The sequence below is a fragment of the Neofelis nebulosa genome, chromosome 4 (assembly GCF_028018385.1).
Source record: "Neofelis nebulosa isolate mNeoNeb1 chromosome 4, mNeoNeb1.pri, whole genome shotgun sequence".
NCBI classification, from domain to species: domain Eukaryota; kingdom Metazoa; phylum Chordata; class Mammalia; order Carnivora; family Felidae; genus Neofelis; species Neofelis nebulosa.
Window position 1 is genome coordinate 71,950,988 of NC_080785.1, and position 19,962 is coordinate 71,970,949.

The 19,962-nt window shown below is 40.0% G+C and overlaps 1 protein-coding gene and 1 long non-coding RNA gene across 2 annotated transcripts in view; one reads left to right on the top strand and one right to left on the bottom strand.

Moving 5' to 3' along the window:
• The window catches only part of LOC131509386 (uncharacterized), a 62,669-nt gene extending 46,008 nt beyond the window's left edge, over positions 1–16,661 (top strand). The window contains exon 3 of the long non-coding RNA XR_009260463.1: positions 16,457–16,661. This is a non-coding gene — a long non-coding RNA (uncharacterized LOC131509386). The remainder of the gene's footprint in view (positions 1–16,456) is intronic.
• Positions 11,726–19,962, bottom strand: part of COL1A2 (collagen type I alpha 2 chain) — a 36,147-nt gene continuing 27,910 nt past the window's right edge. Inside the window, exons 40-52 of the mRNA XM_058725072.1 lie at positions 18,996–19,157; positions 18,181–18,288; positions 17,400–17,507; positions 16,911–16,964; positions 16,716–16,823; positions 16,518–16,571; positions 16,029–16,136; positions 15,517–15,570; positions 15,287–15,394; positions 14,693–14,951; positions 14,119–14,303; positions 13,185–13,427; positions 11,726–12,199 (exon numbers count right to left, since the gene is read on the bottom strand). Of these exons, the coding sequence (XP_058581055.1) occupies positions 12,053–12,199; positions 13,185–13,427; positions 14,119–14,303; positions 14,693–14,951; positions 15,287–15,394; positions 15,517–15,570; positions 16,029–16,136; positions 16,518–16,571; positions 16,716–16,823; positions 16,911–16,964; positions 17,400–17,507; positions 18,181–18,288; positions 18,996–19,157 (1,698 nt within the window). The 3' untranslated portion in view covers positions 11,726–12,052. The remainder of the gene's footprint in view (positions 12,200–13,184; positions 13,428–14,118; positions 14,304–14,692; positions 14,952–15,286; positions 15,395–15,516; positions 15,571–16,028; positions 16,137–16,517; positions 16,572–16,715; positions 16,824–16,910; positions 16,965–17,399; positions 17,508–18,180; positions 18,289–18,995; positions 19,158–19,962) is intronic.

A 19,962-nucleotide genomic window follows, 5' to 3' on the forward strand; every position in this document is an offset into this window, starting at 1 on the left:
AGTATAGAGTTATTAAGTTCCCCCCCATATCACTAAGTACTCTTCGAGAACATTCTTAATAACTGCATCACAATCTATCATATGGATGTGCCCTATCTACTTTAACCAATCCACTATTATTAGACATTTGGTTAATTTCCAATCTTTTGCTATAAATAAGGCTATGACAACTGTTGTGCCTGAGATATGATACGACTGTCAGCCATTATTTTGCACGTGTACTTACTGCTGTTGTAGTGTCTTCCCTTCAGGCACTTCCACCACGTTCATTCTGATAAGATACAGGAGGCAGGAGAATGTGATTTCTCACAATAACCAACTGGGGATTGACTTCAATGGAAGAGGAGGCAATAAAACATGCATTTTTAATACAACCTTTTGGTGTTCCTTGGTGGCTCCTTACGATGACACCTCCTGTGCAGAGGGTTAGATTGGCACTTAGTCGTGTGAGCCAGTTCAAAGAGGGGATTTGCAGTGGCTTTTTTGGGAGCTCCACGGTTCTGCTTCCTTCTGTCAGCTTCATGCTGCAAATAGCCACGGCATTTCTCAAAGTTAGAAGACTTCTAACTGCGATTCATGTGCTTGTCTTTCATACTGGCATAGCTCTCCCTCCAAGCCTAGGTTGCTCTGGGCAGCTGCACTAGAGGACAGTTATGTGTTCGCACTTGAGCAGTGGAAGAAAAAGTAGTCTCACAGCTTTATGAGAAACTCTTCATACAAACTGTGCTTGTTCAAAAGTCTTTAGAAAACTTAAGGATTCATTTCCTAAGATACATTCCAACGTGCGAATAGTAAGTGGTCAAAAGTATAAACATTTTTAAGGCTTTTATACATACTGATAAATTGCTCTCCAGATGTTTTGTACCAACTTATACTATGCCAGCTATAAATGAGACTGATCTTTTGGCTGAAACACTATTTTTTTTTTTTTAAGAAGCATTGCCATACACCGGTTAAGATTTTACTTTGTGTTTCTTTACTAGACAAGTTGAACCTTTTTTTTTTTTTGTATATTTAATGACATTTTGTTTTGTTTTGTTTTTCCTAAAATTCATGTTCTTTGTCCAGTCCCACCCCCACCACACCCAAGGTGTTTTTTGTTTTTTTTTGTGTGTGCAAGTGTTTTGTTTTTAAATTAATGTCTAAGAACTTTTTGTATTTTATGTTCTTATCTAAAGACAAGTACTGAAACCACATGAAATAAGGTGCATGTTTTTCAGGAGGGAGGAGTGACAGAAAGAGTGTAGGAGGATAGATAGGGTGCAGACCTCCCAATAGAGATGTTGCTTATGGCCTTTGGTGCCCTCACCCCCTTGAGAAATTGCCCCACCCATGGCTTCTGACTCCTAGGTGGCCAGGTGTTATACCACATGACTTTAATGATCACAGCTGATGGGATGTCTACTCAAAGGTCATCAGTTAATAGACTGCCAAGGGATTTATGAACTGCACCAGAATCTCTTCCAAAGGAATTAGGATAGGAAAAACAAAAACAAAAACAAAAACAACTGCCAATTAATAGTGGATCTAAAAAGACAAACATGCAGAATATGAATGAACCAGATTAGTGGTAGAGTTGCAGAGAACAGAGTCACCAATTCCTGCCCCTGAGATCTCTAAAGCCACCTTAAATGGAGAGTCACATTCCAGCTCCAGTTCCAGCAAAGCTGTTTATCTTTCCCACTCTAAGCACGTCCCTGTCCCATGAGCTTCCTGGACACATCTCTATTATTTACAATTAAGTGAACTTGAAGAAACAATGATTCTGAGCGAAAGTACTTACGATACAGATTTAAGAACTACCTTAGTTACAATTCCATACATATCCCAGTAGAGCCATCCTTATAGTTAATTCTTTGATTTAACAATTTGTTCAACATAATATCATCGAACATGCAGTCTATGTTAGGTATTGGGCTAGGTGATGAAGGAGACACGGAGACGAATCAGACAATCTCTGCGATCTAGAAGCATATAGTTCAATCACACTTTTCTACATGGCGTGGTCTTTCATTACTGCAGATTGTCAGATCAATGGTGACCAACTAGTTGCTAGGCAACTCGAAAGACAGGAATACAGACCTGATGCAGCTCTATTCTGATATGTATTCTTCTTTGAAATGTTTGTCAAGAACTGTGAAGGGGCTGAAATTTTCTCTGCTTTAAAGCTAAGATGTTAGCCTGCCACAGTTTAATAGATGCTGGCAGAAGACATGTGACATCTAGGTCAGAGACAAAGGAGTTTATTATTACTCACAGCAAGGCAAGCAACTGGAGCTTTGTGTTTACTGCTGGTTCCCTTGCCCCCAAGTCCTATGGGGGCAATGCAGAGCAACCCAGGTGGATGTGTCACAACTGAGGAACACCAAGTGTAGGGAACCCAAATATTTTACAATGGGCTGCAAGCAAACCAGCCAGACATTTGCCCTGTAGGGAAACATTATCTTTATTACAATGGACAGTAACTGTTCTGCGCTCTGGAAGGAGACACTATCTCTCTCTTTCAAGACTGTCCCTGTCACTATACAAACATCCTTGAAATGGTTATCCAGAACAAACATTATCAGAATCTTTGCCTGCAAGGCATTTTGCAGAAACACCAAAGCCGCATGGAGAATTGTTTCCTTACCATATTCTTTCTCTGGTACTTTTTTCAGCCATTCAAATTTTTGGTTCTTATTTCTACTAACTCTAAGTACCTACTCACTCTGAGATTGGCCTATACTCCTCTGTTTTTGCTATTCACTCTATATCCTGTTGACTAGGTGTACTCGTTGAAACTTTTTTGTTTTATGTAATAGAAACCAACTTTCTCTAACTTAAGCCAAAAAGATAGTGGAAGGATACTGGATTATTTCATAATTCAAAGCAAAACACCTATTACCATTCTAGGACCTCATCAGCAGAAGTTCATGGCCCCCCCTAGAGTGCTGTATTAGTGTGCCTCAACTTCGGTGGCTCCCAGTCTCTGTCATTCTTCACTCCAAGTTTTAAATTCTCAGAGAAGAGGAGTCAAATGGCACAGTTTGGCTGAGGCTCTGCCTTTATTTTTTTCAGTTATGAAAGGGGAAAAGGCCATAAAAAAGCACAGACCTAGTGTATCTTAGCTATTCCCAAATTAGGAGAGATTATTTCTTGGGAGCTTTGGAAGCCTTCTCAATTGCTTTCTAGTCTGTCTAGATTTGTTTTGATTGATATTCCATTACTCATAAGAGATATACAGTTATTGTATGAAACTTCTTTAAAATCAATTAAATATAGTTTTGTTTTGCAATTTTTTTTTTTTTTTTGGTTTGGAGTTATTTTGTGACCTCATAAGCAATTTGGTGATTCAAGAATTTTGGGTAAATATAGGTAGCCTCTAGTGGTTGGAGATCAATTGGACTATATGTCTTTTCTTGTCAATCTTGCTATTAAGTGGTGTGCTACAAGTAGAGCAAGGCTTAGCTCAAATTTTGTTAGTATTAAATATTTATTAGCTAGTCATTTATCTTCAAGACCATTATTTCAACAATAAAAATTTATTTTCCACATCTTTTATGCTAACTAATATATCCCCTGATGTAGATTTCAATAATGCTCTTTTAAATACTGCAGTAGCTACCTCTAAAGCTTGGCTTTTCCTAATTAGGGTATTTCCAAGGTTACCTAATCAGCCCTGGAGTGTGGACTAATGTTACCTTATTGCCCACATGCACATATATATATGAGACTTCCTGTGGAAGTATTTTTAAAGTAAATTACCAGACAGACAGTATAATAGGTCAGAATTTAGGCATTTAGTCATGCACTCATGCTAATTTCCATACTCCTTTGTAATTAACATTCCTCCTGGCTGGATTAATTGGGTTTGCAATAAGTAATCACATTTATAATACTGCAACTGTTCCCAAATTAATTGCTCACAAGTTCAATGAGCCATTACATGTTCTCATTTAAAGCAGCTTAGAGAGCCCATGATTTTAGAGCTGTGATCCTAAACATTTTGGGAAGAGGGGCTCAGAATCATCCAAGAATATGTCAATAATATGGTAATGGCAATAAACCAGTGGTTCCCAAACTTTGAGAGTACATGGGAATCTTAATGTACTCACTGAAAATGAAAATCTCTTGACTCCACCTCAGCAATTCTGGTTAGGTAGATACTATGGGATCTGGAAAAACTTTATTGCACACCATCTTCCTAGAAAAAAGCCCATATATACATACTTCCAACTTTACCAGTGATTTTAAGGGAGGGTTTCAGAACCCTGTGGCATTAGTTGAGTACAATTTTTCTCAAGACTGGCTGCATATTACATTCGCCAAGGGAGTTTTAAAACAATATTTCAGACCAATTAAATCATAATATGAGTGGTATAGGGTGACTAAATTGTCTGCCTGTTTTTTTCCCCAACCCAGAATGGAGGCTAGAGATTTCTCCCAATGTATCAATCTATTTTACTGAATTAGACTCACTTGACAGATACCTAGCAAAAGTGATAATAAAAAGAAGCCCACTTACCCTATAAATCTTACAAAATACACAGTTTAATTTGTGTATTGGTGAGAAGGCACATCATTTTTGGCATTGATTTGTCTTTCTCTCTTCAAAGGTTCAAAGGATTTAGTGGGCTTTGTTTTCTTGTTTGATAGATAGCTCTCCCAAGCTTGAGAGAAGAAAAGCAAGGCTCTTTTTATAATTTATGGTGACAAGGTGAGTGTTTATTGTGATAGTTTAGTTGAAGAAAATCTAAGAAAACATGTGGAACTTCAAATTGAGCATAAGCTTACTATATTTTAATATTTAACAAAAAGTAAATATTAATTATGAATAAACCCAGAGAATTGGTTAAATGGGCAATTTTCCAGATGTTATCTGAGGAAAGTCTTTTTTTTTTTATTCTTATGATTAAGAACATATCATGATGAGCAAAGTAGTAGATGGAAAATTGAGTTACACTCATAAAGTTTAAAAAAAATTTTTAGACACTTGTATTATAAGGAAAAGGAGACCTATAATCAGTGATAGAAAAACCATGTTGGAAATTACTATAATCCAGCATCTTTGAAGTGGATCCATTTATAATAATACTCATAGAGACATTCAAAGCGCTGGCAATAATAGGTGATTTAATGATGCTTAAAACCCTTGAGTAAATTCATATAGGCCAAGAAATTTCCCAGAGGACATGAATTTAATAATTATGATCATTTTGTGTGCTGATCACTTTTGAGTTAGAATTTCTGCTTCCAGAGACAAAGTTTTAGAAACGCAAATTGTGAAAATTTAGTGTCAGAAGTTTGACTAGTTCAACATGTATGTGTATGACTTATAGTCCATTTGTGTACAAGAACTAGTTTCCGAGTAAGCAAAAGGGTGGTTTTCTCAGCTCAGAAAGCTTTGTCTCCAAAATTAGATGCACCTAATGACATTTCAGAAATTTTGCCTTTTTTGTTGTTGGTTTTTTTTTTTTTTTAATGTTTATTTATTTTTGAGACAGAGAGAGACAGAGCATGAATGGGGGAGGGGCAGAGAGAGAGGAAGACACAGAATCGGAAGCAGGCTCCAGGCTCCAAGTCATCAGCCCAGAGCCTGATGCGGGGCTCGAACTCACGAACCGTGAGATCGTGACCTGAGCTGACGCTCAACCGACTGACGCTCAACCGTCGGACGCTCAACCGACTGAGCCACCCAGGCGCCCCTTGCCTTTTTTGTTTTTACTGTTAAGGTGGGATCGTTAGTTTCCTTTGTAAAAAATTGAGATTTTCAAGCTTCTAATAAAAGGTTGATACTTTTTTTATTAGATTGTGGAGGAGGACTCGCCAAAATTGTGAGAGTTTGGAAGTTTGGTTGGAATCCATTTGTAGGAGAAAGTGAAGTGTAACTGCATTGTAGATGTGCTGTCATTTTAGGCCACTCTTGTCAGAGAAGCTAATGCTCCTGGAATGGGGAGGATGAAGTTACAGGCTTGAGGGAAGACCCAGCTTTGTGGGGATGATGCTAGTGGTGGTGCTGCGTGCTTACTGTCCATCAGTCTTATAAACTGCTACGCATTCCTGTTTCTGATCCTAACAGTCTGGTGGGCAGTTCATCACTATCCCTGTCTTGCAGATGAGGAAATGGTGGAGACAGGGTTCATACCCAGATAGCTCTGCCTTCCAAGCCCCTGTTCTATCATCCTCTTATTTCCATTCTATATAATCCCCCAACCCCCTTGCTTAAATCCTGAAGGGTTATTCAGTGCATTTTGGAGCAACATTTGTATCATTGGACAGCTCTACTCACCCAAAAAGGCCATTCTCCTTTTGAGCTTATGTTTGCCTCCTTGTGACTTCCATTTACCAGCTCCATGGGAGAGATATTAAGGATAGATTACAATGGGTAAGAAAAAAAATGGAGCATTGAGGACATGAAGGTGGGCTGCCATGGAAGCTGGAGAGAGGACTGTGTGTCTGGGGCAGACAGGAAATAAGCACAGGAGGCTGTTCTATTTTCTCCTCTGAAATTTGAGTTTTCGTTCTCTGATGGTGTGCATGTGGCTGTTAAAAGACTGGGGTGTTCTATTATCCAGTCAGCAGGGGGAGCAGTGAACTCAAAGTGACATCCCGTTGGGAGAGAAAGGCCATCTACTCCGCACAGTGGTTTATGAGTAGGTGTTCTTATTCTGCCTGGCATTAATAGATTCCATTAAAAAAATTGTTTCTCCCTTTTTTTTCATGCTGTTGATGGTTAATTAAGTCATTGGGCACCAAGAGCAATGTTATAGTAGAAAAAATTCACTTTACTGGCATTTCGTGTTCGTGAATTTCTTTAAATATGTAGTGAATTGCAATTTTAAGGAGACCTTTCTAGAATCCATAGGATTGTTAATTCTGGCCAAAATTATTCTTGTAGGTTGGGCTCAGCATAATAGCTCTGTTTGAGAAGAGCCAGATGAAGAGGAGACATTTGGTTCTGGGATGACCTGAGGGTCTCTGAAGAACACGTTCCAATTATTGTCCTTACAGTCTTTTATAGTCCCAGGAATTGCAATCTCTTTTAGGTTAAAGCTTCTTTTAAAAAAAAATAACAAAAATATGCATAATTTTCCTAAAAATAACATTATTATTATTATTATTATTATATAATAACTCTCCATTATTGAATACATTTGTTCTTAATTTGAAAAGGTTTTGTGAACAGGTGCACTTTGATGTTGTAAGGTCCAACTCTGGGTCATAGAGCATCTGCCAAGTCCTGTTCAAGCGTAGCAGAGAGGTCCCATAGCAGGGAAGTGGAAGAGCGAAATATTTCTATTTTAATGTGGGTTGATGCTGGTTGGTTCTCTCAGGTCTTAGGACAGGAAAAGCAGCATGCTCTGAGTATGAGACCCAAGATGAGATATGAAGGTCATGGTTCAGAAAAGCCCAGGGTTTAATGAATAAGTAATACTGCTTTTCTATAGTGGTTCCTAACATGTTTCTTGGTCATAGACCCTTTGAGGTATCTGAAGAAAGTTGTGGATTCTATTCCAAGAAAAATGCACATACACACAAAATTTGGTGTGCTATTTCAGGAGTCCATTGATGTTCTGCCCTCCCCTGAAGCCCATCCTGAATCCTTGTTTAGGGCAGTAGTCTTCACAGTAGGGGGACGGAATGTGCACGCCCTCTAGGGTATGTATGAAATGATCCACTGGAGTATGGAATCTTCTATTTGTATTTATTTTCTCTCTTTTACAGTTTTTTTTTCCCAGGTAGGTTTTCCATTGCACATCATGTATTAGTCCCATAGTACGTAGTACGTGTATAACATTTATATATAAATAGATTAACAAAATTAGTTAAGGGCTCACATTTTTACTGATAGGGAGGCATGACTCAAAATTGATGGGTTACCAATTGAAAGAGTGGTGCTAATTAAATTTAAATTCTAGGTTCTCCTCTCCCTACACTGGAGGGCCAGGGACAGGAGATTAACTCAAGAGATGACTACCAGTGCCTGCAAACTTCAGACCTAAAGATGATCCGTAACCTTCTCAGAGAACTTAAGACACTTTCCCAGGTGCTCTTGGCTAGTCACTGGTGGAGCTGGTGCACATAACCTTGGCTGCTGGCCACAAATTATGTGCTCATTTCACCAAACTGCAGGGAAAAGCCAATCATTATGGGCGGTTGATGGCCCCATTGCAGCAGTTACTGGTGCTCCCTATGGACACTGAGTAGTTCAATCCCTGGCTGATCCAGGCACAAGGATAGAAAGCATATTTTAGCTACTTGATCAGAGGGCTAGGAAGCCGAGCTAACAATTCAGCATTAGCTCTCTCCTGTTGGTACAGTAATACCAACATATTTCAAAACAGATAGAGGGCTCTGGAAGGGTTTAGATTCATCTATGTACAAAAAAGATTTACAATGGGTTATTAAATGGGAGTTTTGAGGCTGGTTTCTCAGGAAGTGCCAACCACTCTTTCTCCCAAATTTCCCTTGGTGCCACTGTCAAAGGCAAAGTACTCATCTAGATGGATTGTCGTTCTGACCCAAAACGACATTTCCAACTTTTCTTATATATAATCCAATTTCTGAACTTCGTTTTCAGTGATATTAAGTGGAATAGCAGAAAAAAGTATTTTGGCATTAAAGATAATAAATGTGTTCTGCATTGGTCAGGTGTCCTTGCTCTTTGCCAGTGCATTAGCTGTATTGATTTTAGAATTTTAAATGACCCGTTTTACCAGACTTGATTAATGTCTTGTCCCCCAGTCTTGGCTACCTGCTCCTTCCTTCTCTCATATGCAATCTTCTTCCTTCTCAGACTGGCACAGTTAGAGGTGGCTGACCTTCATAGGACCAAGGGTCAGGAAATGTTGTGAGGAGGGTCTCTTGGGCCTGGTGATTAGTCTCTAAAGAGAGGGCTGGTGTGCCAGGGTCAAGCCTTCGGTACTTTGCCCAGGCCCCGGGAACACTCACAGTGGACCTCCTGCTTGGTAAGTACCAGACTGTTCTAATACGTGGCTTCCAGAGAAGAAGCCTCTGGCCAGACACAGAGCGTTTGAAAGTGAAATTAGATCTCTGGCAAAAGCTGACCAGCTAAACCCAAATGTCACTATTACTGCATGAAGCTAAGGTTAATTTTCTGAGATTCCCTCTCATTAATTAATAGTGTCCTCCGCTATCCTCACAGGACGCTTGGTTTAAAATTGTGTTCACACATTATTTTATTCTCTCTCTGCAACTAAACTGCGAAATCCCTGAGGATGCCGCTGCTTGGTATGTATGGCCTCGTGCGCCCCTTTCTGATGCCCCCCAGTGTGGCTGGGTCACTGTGAGTGATGACTCTTAGGTTAGGGTTTTCTTCTCTTTCAGAAGATGAATGGGTGGGAGGTGGACCACTGTTTCCCCGGAGATGGCTACTTCTCAGCCAGGATTGTTTTCGCTTGTTGGCTGCTTATTTCTTTTCATAATATTTTAAGGCTAAATTTGTTGTAAATGATAAAGGTGATATAGCTATATCATAGCAAATCTGGAAAATTCAGGCATAAAAGTCATTCCTATCATTACTCCATGAACGCGCCTACTCCTAGCATTTTTACACGCATGTTTGATATATTTCTAATGACAGTGTACTTGAAAATGATATTTTAAAGACTGTAATATTCCATTCTAAGCATTTTTTGTTGTTTAACTACCCTCATAAATGTTATTGGGTTATCAACACTTATTTCACTGTTTTCCCATTGCTTTCTATTAGATATACCATTATTCATTCCTCATTAGTATTTATTGGCTATACCATCATTTATTTCCTCATTATTATTTTATCAGATATACCCTTATTTATTGAACTATTTTTCTGTAGTCCCAACTAATGGCTAAATGATTATTTATGACTCTTGGCTTAAGAAATCTGCCTATTTGGATTCAGTTTGACAAAGAGCATTATTATTATTATCATCTAACGTAGTATTTGGCTCATAGCTGGTAGTCAGGAAATGGCTTCTTCTTTCTTCGCTTTCACCCTTTACGTTAACTTTCTTGGATTGTGGCCTGAGGGCAAGGCATGTTGAAGGAATCCAGAGATGTCTAACTGGTTATCATGTAAGCTTGCCCTGGCCATTTTAATTACTAATTTGTAAGGAGTACTCATATTCTGATATACAGGGGTTTGGTTTTCTTTGTATCATTTGGTCAGCTATATTGGTTCATTCTTGCCGGATACAAAATGTTAGAGCCACAGACGGTTGTGGAAATCACTGGGTACAGTGGCTTCCTGATGGATGTACCTCAGAATTTTGCAGCGTTCTTAGGAATACTGATTCCCTACTAAATCTTAATTTGGTGGCTGAGGACTGGGAATCTGCATTCTAATAAGCATCCCTGTGTTCAGATTCAGGTGGCGGGAAGGACCATAATTGGAAGTTACCGTTTGGGTAATAGACTATGCTAACTTTTTAGACTTGATGTTAGATTTTCATCATGTTCCGTCTTTTGCTTTTAAAACTAATTGAATCTTGAGATGACTTATTTCAGGAGGCAAATATTACAATCCCAATTATGTTCTGCAACAGGAAATAAGCTCTAAATGAATCTTAACATTTTACTTGACACATCACTCTGTTTAAGTGTATTAAAGATGTCATTGAAAGGTGCAGGGGAGGAAAATGAACTTGATTTGGCAGGTAGGTGTTCATGGTACTATTATCCACAACTGTCTGTGCTGATTGACAGCACACACATTACCTCCTCACACGCATTGTACTCAGTTGCATCAGATTTAAGTGTATGGCATTTTTACTGAATATTTGAAACTGTTTTAGTTAATAGTATTAATTGTGCATAGACCAACTTTCAGCCACTGCTTCAAAGTACTTAATAGACAACAAACCAGAAGGTTCTGTGGATCTCTGCTTAAACTTAGGTCTACAATACCATTTGTTTAAGCATTATGTATTTTGAGCAGGGCAAGTGTTTATAGTTCAGAGAAGGAAACTTCCCCGTATTAGATATGGAAGTTGAGGGGCAGAAAGGTGAAACGCTCAAGGTCCCTTGACCGCAAGAAGCAGAGTCAGAATTGGGGCTCAGATCTCCTGGGTCCTTGTTCTCTGCTCTTTCTATTATACCACACTGCCCTTTTTGCATAGTTTCTATCTAATGAGAAACAGTCTAACGGCTGGTAGAGATGCTATAATCCATACTTATATTGCAAAGAGCATCGAAGCAAGGAATTCTACTCAGCATTTTCTTTTGGAAAACCAAACATGCTTTATTTCATTTTTTTCACAATTTATTTAAACATCTCACATATACAAAATAGGTACAATTTAATCTTTCTGCTTGTCCGAGAAACAAGGCTTCTTTTTGGTACCATGGGAGAGGATGAAAATGAGACTGGCAAAGAACAAATGCTGAATTTAAAGAAGAGGACGAGGTTGGGCAAGCAATCTGCATACTTTTATTTGGGAAGAAGATGTAAACTACTGATGCTAAATCACATGAAGAAAGAACACACACGGCAACCCATTACAGAGGAGTCTTTCTTCTCAGAGTCCTCTAGCACCATCAACAGTCTTCAAGTATCTGAAATACTGGTAGCACCTTTGTATTTGGAACAAAACAAAACAAGTACCTCAGCTCATCTCCGTCTAGGTCAGCACCTAATGGTGTGGATCACACTCATAGGAAAGTGTCTTGAGGTAGTTTTAAACCTTTGGAAGTCTGGGTTTTAAACTTCCCTCTGTGGAAGATATTCAAAAGCCACAAGTGGTGCAAATTGTTCATGGTTTTTATTTTATTTTTCAATTTTTATTTTGGTTTTCTTACAAAGGTAGACATTTTCCACAACAGGTGTAAGAGTGTTGAAAAAAATTCCAAATCTTTGGGGGGAAGGGAGGGAATGAATGAAATCGTATTGCACTATGCTCTGATCAATCCTTCTCCTTCTCTTTTGCCCACAATTTAAGCAAACAGATGTGCAGGGGAAATGAAATGGAAGGACTCAGCTCTCAGTTAAAAAAGAAGAAAAAGAAATGGCAAAGAGAGAAAGTTTTTTTCGGACTTCTTTTGTTTTCTTTTTAATTTAGGTTGAGTTCATTTATTTGAAACAGACTGGGCCAACGTCCACCCTGATTTCTTGGTCAGCACCACCGATGTCCAAAGGTGCAATATCAAGGATAGGCAGGCGGGATGGCTTATTTGTTTTGTATTCAATGATTGTCTTTTTCCATTCATTTGTCTTTTTCTGTTTAAAAGAGGGAAAAAAGTACATATATGAAAAGCAGCACTATTTCTACATCTAGTATCGTCAGAACCTTAGATATTTAAGAACCACTTTTGGGCTTGTTCATTCCGAAGAAGTTTTCCCAAGGTCAACATGTTCTCTTTGCAACAGAAATATCAGGGGCGTCTTTAGGGAGAGCAGTTTCTTACCAGTCTAATTTTTTAAAAGAAAATTTCAATACGTATTCCACGTGGCTTACTGCTACATTATCGTTTTTTGGGGTGTGCGTGTGTGGGTAAGGGAGAGCCAGGTGGGTATGCAGGCTGCTGCGAGTAAATTTTAATTTTTCTGCAATGTCTAGCATATTGTAGAGAAAAATCGCATGCACGTCATACTAATAAGTAAAATAAAATACATATAGCCATAAGTGACAGCTTGGGACCTTTTATTTTTTTTTTTTTTAATTTTTTTTTCAACGTTTTTAATTTATTTTTGGGACAGAGAGAGACAGAGCATGAACGGGGGAGGGGCAGAGAGAGAGGGAGACACAGAATCGGAAACAGGCTCCAGGCTCCGAGCCATCAGCCCAGAGCCTGACGCGGGGCTCGAACTCACGGACCGCGAGATCGTGACCTGGCTGAAGTCGGACGCTTAACCGACTGCGCCACCCAGGCGCCCCAGCTTGGGACCTTTTAACCTCAAGTAATTTTAAATTGTGGGCAGACATCATAATTTAACAAACTCATGTTTAAAGGAAAACAGCTAGTGCATGGACACTGTATATATTTTAGCATTGCAGAGAATTTCAGAAGGCAAGGTCTGATAAGAACACTCGGAATTTAATTTAAATAAATACAGTTATGAAAATAGATTTAGTAAGTTAGGTCTCTTATTCATCCGTTTATGGTCTTATTCATTCATTTACGGTCTAAGTTAAAACCCCATCTCCCCACCTCCAAAATACACTCCCCAAATAAGCGTATCCCCACATTTCACTATTACTTACAGAGCAGCCGTCTACAAGAACAGTGTAAGTGAACCTGCTGTTGCCCTCGGCAACAAGTTCAACATCGTTGGAGCCTTGCAGAATGACAGCCTTTTTCAGGTTGCCAGTCTCCTCATCCATGTATGCAATGCTGTTCTTGCAGTGGTAGGTGATGTTTTGAGAGGCATGGTTGGCCAGCAGGCGCATGAAGGCAAGTTGAGTAGCCATTTCCTTGGTGGTTACTCCTTCAACATTATACTCAAACTACAGAAAATAAGATAGAAATTCTAGTTAAGTGGAGATGGCCTCAGGTACTAAGAGTCAAAAAAAAATGTCTGGTATAGGGAGGAATAATGGACTCAGAGCTGACCTTGGGAAAAAGGTACTTTTCCAGGAAACTCAATTCACTGGTCTTTGAAATATTAGTTACTTAGAAGGGACATAGGAACTACCAGGCTGAGGCAAGATCATCTCAAAAAGGTACCTGTTCTAGATAAGGTATTTTTAATGGGTATGTATCTTCTTTAGAATAAGAGAACAAGGAGACAGAGATTCAGACCTCTTTCTTTTTCTGTAATCCCCACCAGGAGGCATGCAATAAAGTTGGTGAAAAGATTTGATTAAAAATTCAGAAAAGCACATGTTCTGAAAATATACATTCATGGGTACAGGGATGCATATGCTGGCCAGTACTTCCTCACACTAAATGTCATTAGTCAGTTTCTCCAGGGATTATCAGTTGAGCCAAATTTGCAGAATAACTTTGAATTGTGTGGGTACGTTCAGTCAATCCATCTTTAATGTACAATTCCAGGATAGAACTGGAACCCAAGAAAAGAGCACGTTCTTTTAACAATCCCATTTGGGTAAACGACTAAAATGCAGATCATTAAAAAGCAAACAATCTTAATAATATTATTTAGTAGGAGAAGGAATGTTTGTAAGGATTCCTCACCTGGGTACCACCATTGATAGTTTCTCCTAACCACACGTGCTTCTTGACCTTGGAATTTCTGTACCAGTTCTTGGCTAGGATGTTTTCAGGTTGAGCCCGGATACAGGTTTCGCCAGTAGAGAAATCACAGTATACTTTGATAGCATCCATAGTGCATCCTTGGTTAGGGTCAATCCAGTAGTAACCTTTAAAAAAGACAAGACCCAGCTCATAAAACTTCTTATTGAGTAGACTATAGGTTCTAATAATTACTAGACCAAGATTTTGATTCTTATAAGTAACATTGTCTACCCTACATTTAATAGGAAGAGGATGACTACTTTCCAGATTAGACAGTTCCTTCTCTCCTCTCCTCCGTGAAACATCAAATCAGAGTATATGAAAAATGCAAAAATACACATTAAGAGAAGCCTGAAACTGGATGCTGGTGAAGAAGAAAATGCTTCTAATTAGGCATGATTCTATATAATGCAATTTTTACCCAAAACCTTTTCACTCTAAATGTCAGTGGGAACTGACTTTGCAAAGCCCAGCTTATGAGAAGGGCCATTCTGGCTTGGATATCTTGACCTACCACTGCTCCACTCGGGGTGGCTAAGTCTCAAGTCACGGCATGTGCGAGCTGGGTTCTTCCTAGAGCCTTCAGGAGTAAGAAGGGTCTCAATCTGGTTGTTGAGAGATTTCAGAGTAGCATCAACTTCATAATCCTTGGGTCTGAGAGAAGGTGGTGAGCGAGGCTGGTCAGCCCTGTAGAAGTCCCCTTCGTAACCAAAATCATAACCACCACCACTTGGGCCAGGAGGTCCAGGAGGGCCAGGGGGACCAGGGGGGCCCTGCAAAGGTGAATGTGAGAAAAAGGAGGTTTTGTATTTGGTCACAGTGAGAGACATCAGTGACAGCAGATTTTCAGTCGAGCATCACACACAAGCATGTTCTAATAAGTAAAAAAGAACTAAGTCCATGTAAATAAACAACTTGATCTCAGACATACTTGCAGGGATGGACCTAAACAACGTATCACATACAGATAATTTTTTACACATTTTAGAACTAACATGTGGCAGTGGGGGACAACTTTAATGTGTTGTCGTAACCATCTTGGTTTAGTCTGAAGAAGATATTCCTTAGGTCTGTGATGCTCTTTATTATTTCCCAAAACGATACTTACAGCAGGACCTTGGCTACCCTGAGAGCCACGAACGCCAGCAGGTCCGACTGAACCAGGATGTCCAGTGCGACCGTCTTTGCCCATAGGGCCAGAAGGACCAGCAGGGCCCTAGGGAAGAAGGATGCAGGGTCTGAGTGAGTCAGTAAAAACCCCACAAGGAAGCAGAGGCCTGGGCTCAGTGCCTGACATAAACTCCATTTCAGAGATAAATGTCTCTTAGATTGACTTACCCTAGGACCAGCAGGACCCACAGAGCCAGGAGCACCTTGATCGCCATGTTGGCCCTTTAAAGAGAGAACAGGAAAATCACACTTTCAGAACACGTGTCGACAAATAGGTTTTTTTAAATTGAATGGAAAACTTTAGTTTCAATGGACTCTGGATTGAGAAAATTGAAAATGTAAAATGGGGCTCTTTTCTCCCATTATGTCTATTATATTCAATTATATTTTTTTCTACAAGCTATTTCAGCAGTGCAATGTTAGTCATTCCTCTAATTATATTTATTTTAAGTGGGGTTGAAGGACATTGTTGCCAAGAGATTTTAATATATGTATATTTCAATTTCCCTTAACCCTCACCTTTTTGTGTTGGGATGAAATGGCATTAATCTCTGCGAGATGGAGTGAGCCAGAGAATGGGAAATGAATATGATGTAGGACATTTTAGAACAACGGCAGTGAAAATTTGAGGAAGATCTTTTAAGATCCGTATACATGCATGATGTCCACATTTTACTTACAGCAAGACCAGGAAGACCTTGCAGTCCATTGTGTCCCTTTAAGCCAGGAAGACCTCTAGGCCCCTTGTCACCAGGCTCTCCTTTATCACCTCGAATACCTTGTGGGCCCTGTATAGAAAAAAGAAGGGCAGATAGGACATTTACTTCTTTAGAAAATGAGACTCCCGTGCCCACAAATATTGCTTAATCTGTTTACAAAGCAACTCAGGATGTGCAAAGGTTTAAAAGCCATGGGGGTGTTATCTATTCCCTTAATCTGCTTTAGTTGAGCTTCCTGTGAAGTGGCTAGATTTTTGTGATTATTTAAAACAAGCAGAAGGGATTTGAAATAGAAGAGACTTAGAAGCTATTTGTAGCAATTCTCAACATGGACTACATTTTTAAAAAAATATGAAGTCTAGCCTGTATATTATTTATTTTCTTCGCAGACAGTCTGGACTGAGGCTCCTTAAATGTTAATTTGTAAAGAAATCATCACCATGTACATACAGTAGGACCTCTTGGACCAACAGCACCAACGGGACCAACAACACCAGCAGGACCCTGTGAGTTGAAAAAGAAAAACATAACTGATCAGCCAAGCCCAAAACTCTCCTCCCCAAGCCCCCATAGTTCCCAAGTGTGGGGAGGTCACAAGGGAAGCCTACAAAGATGGCAGCACAAAGGGACTGGTATTTACAAACTTACAGGTTCACCACGGTTTCCATGTTTTCCAGTGGGACCCACGGGGCCATGAGGACCAGGTGCGCCCACAGCGCCAACTGGACCAATGTTGCCAGGGTAACCGCGTTCTCCCTACCAAAGGCAAAGTGAAGTTTAGCATCAAACTGTCCTGTGTTTTGGTCACTTTTCAATTGGAGAAAGACAGAGAGGTATACTGACCTTGTGTCCAGGTTGACCGTCGCGGCCTGGGGGACCATCATTCCCAGGGTTGCCCTGTAAAGACACCACACCAATGAAGGCACTTAGTGAGGCTCTTTAACCCACCAGCCCCTATAGTTCAGCTCCTCCGTCTTCATCACTCCCAGTGCCCACTAGTGAACCCGCTTTCAGACTGTTAAAAGACAGGAGCGAGAACTTGCCAACCTAGTTTCTTTTAGAGGTGTTTTGGATATTTTGGCCAACTTTGAAGCATGCTCTTCAAAGACCCATCCATCCCCCAGTCCAAGTAATTTTTCGTATTTTCAATACCAGGAGTGGTCAGTACATGTTGATTTAATGGAGAAACAGACCATCTTGTTCCAAAACTTGGAACAAGAGGAACTCAGCTCAGGATATGATGTTGCACATAATGAAACACAGCTAGGTTTTCTAGCTATGTTTATGTAGTTAGTATGTAGTCTAGTATGACAAACCAAGCGTCATACTCACATCCCGACCAGCTTCGCCAGGAGCACCATTGACTCCAGGGGCGCCCACAGCACCAGAGGGACCACGAGCCCCAGGTGGACCAGCGATGCCGAGAGGTCCAGGTTCACCCTAGAGGCAGAGAACACAAAACAACATTCTTCTTATTGGATTGAGAGCAAACCTCACCCTTCCTAAACAACCCCGGCGAGGAGATTCCAGTTTGCAAGGAGAAGGTACAGTGAGACTGAATGGGTCACAAAATGGTAAGAAGTGTCATCAGTGTTATCCTTGCCCTCATCCTACACACTCAGATGGTCAGCTTTATTGAATTTTGGAATGCTGTTCTGTACAGGTGAGCCTAGTCACGTCCGATATCCCAAATGAAATGAATTCATAAAGTTGAGAGAGTTTATGGAGGTGAGCTGAGCCCTAGCTGCTGTCATGTATAGGATTTAATGGAATGATTCAGAACTTCCAGAGCTTCATTCTTCCAACAGGATAAATGATGCCAGCATTTCACACTGCAGAGGAGTAAATGCAATTAGAGCTTATATAGTTCTTAAGCATGTAAAAAGAACAAAAATCATTCTGCATAATATTAAGCTGTATCTTTATAGCGTGTGTCTAAGTAAGGTGGTATTAAAGCTTCTTAGATAAGTGACATGTGATCTGTATAAAGAAAATGCCATGAATAAAAAATCTTAAGTGGAGTTATTCAGTGATCAATCTGTCACATCTGAAGTGGCAGCTTTTTAAATCTTTTATTATGTTAATGAGAATAAGAATGGTGTCAAACACTTACCACAGATCCAGAAACACCTGGTAGACCACGTTCACCTCTAGAGCCTGGGAGACCCAGAATACCAGGAGCACCAAGAAGACCTTGAGGACCAGGGGTTCCAGGGGGTCCCTGAACAAGAGGAAAAATACCACTACTAATAAGCCCCTCAGTGACAATATGGGTTGGCTTGAGGATTGTGAGAATGTGCTATCCTCAGTTTAGAAAAAAGCTAGTGACCTTCCATTAGTAGGATGTATCCTTGGCTATCTTTTCTCTAGTGATGAGTTTCATGTTGGCAAGTATATTTCTTTGTACCCAGTTCCTCCCTGACACCAATGGAACGACATTAAAGAATATGTGGTTGTGATTAATGAAGCCATCTGGGGTAGTGAAATAGAGTTTTTATGGAATCTATGCCAAGATGCAAATTTTGACCTCGGCCTCTAACTGAACCAGGTCTAAGAAAGACACATTTCAGAGTAACAACGATACTGAACAACGCATGTTTAAGGAATTGGTAGCTTGCTGAGATTTGATAAATTTACAATAGGATGACCATGGCAATGGGATTCTGTTCAGTTCCCAGTACCAGTAAGGTGCCATTTTGATAAAAGAGTGAGTTCCCTCATTTATTGTCATCCCCATCTCATGCCTTCTGAGCAACTGCTGAAGCTATGACACCTCAGTATCTGTTGGACAGATTTCCTGGCTCAAATTGAGCTCTACTTGAAAGCCTGCAACACCCATCAACAAATATATGCCACTTGAAGATCTGTGTAAGGCTTTATTTTAATTCAACACAAGGTATTAAGAAAGAGAAGCTTGAAATCACTTACAGCAGTTCCAGGCTCTCCAGAGGGACCCTTCTCACCAGCAAAGCCAGGGGGACCAGATGCACCTGTTTCCCCTGCTCGGCCAACTGGACCTTGGTCACCCCGAGGCCCACGAAGTCCTTCTTTACCAGCAGCACCAGGGGGACCAGGAGGGCCAGTGATACCCTGTGAGCAAATGGCAAGGTCATTTATCCTCAGTTAATCATCACAGACCTGGGAGAGAGCAGCTGAGGTTCCAGATATTAAGATACAAACAGTGTGAAGCAACAGGATGATACCCTGACCATTTGGGGGACATGTTTAGGGTTTGTAATAGTCTTTCTTATGGAGAGAAGCAGCTCCCATCCTTTCTCCGGAGGTTATGGCAAAATGAATAACTGAAGCAGAGGCTATGGCAAATGTCAGCGAGGAAAAGCAATGCTGTGCTACCAGGATCCTGGCATATTGGAATCAGAACTATGTAGAGTTAGAAGAGTTAGTCGTCAATGAATGGGACTTTGGGTTTTGGAGGACTCTGCTCATTTCTTTTTGAAAAAAGACAATACTGGAATTTTGTTCATAATTGAGGAATCACATATGCTCTCAACTAGGTTTAATTAAATGCCTACAGGGAATGAAGATTTTTCTGTTATGAACCTGTAAAAGGATTCCAAGAAATCAACATCTTTGTGATTTTTTTCCCTGAAACCTTAACCGGAAGACTTAATCCTTGGTAATTAATTAAATTCTCTTGAGTCCTGACAGGAGAGTCTGAATCAGAATTAAATTAGAGGCCAAACCACCTTTAAATTCTGGAACAATTATACCTTAACAACGGAGGCAGAATGTTGGCCATAAAGGGTAATTAGATATAGAAATATCTGATATGTGACTAAAACTGTTCTGTTTTTTTTTATTTTTAACGAAGAGACCGTGCCCCTAAAAAGGGACTTGTGTTCACATGAATAAAAGCCTCTTAAGCCGATATTAT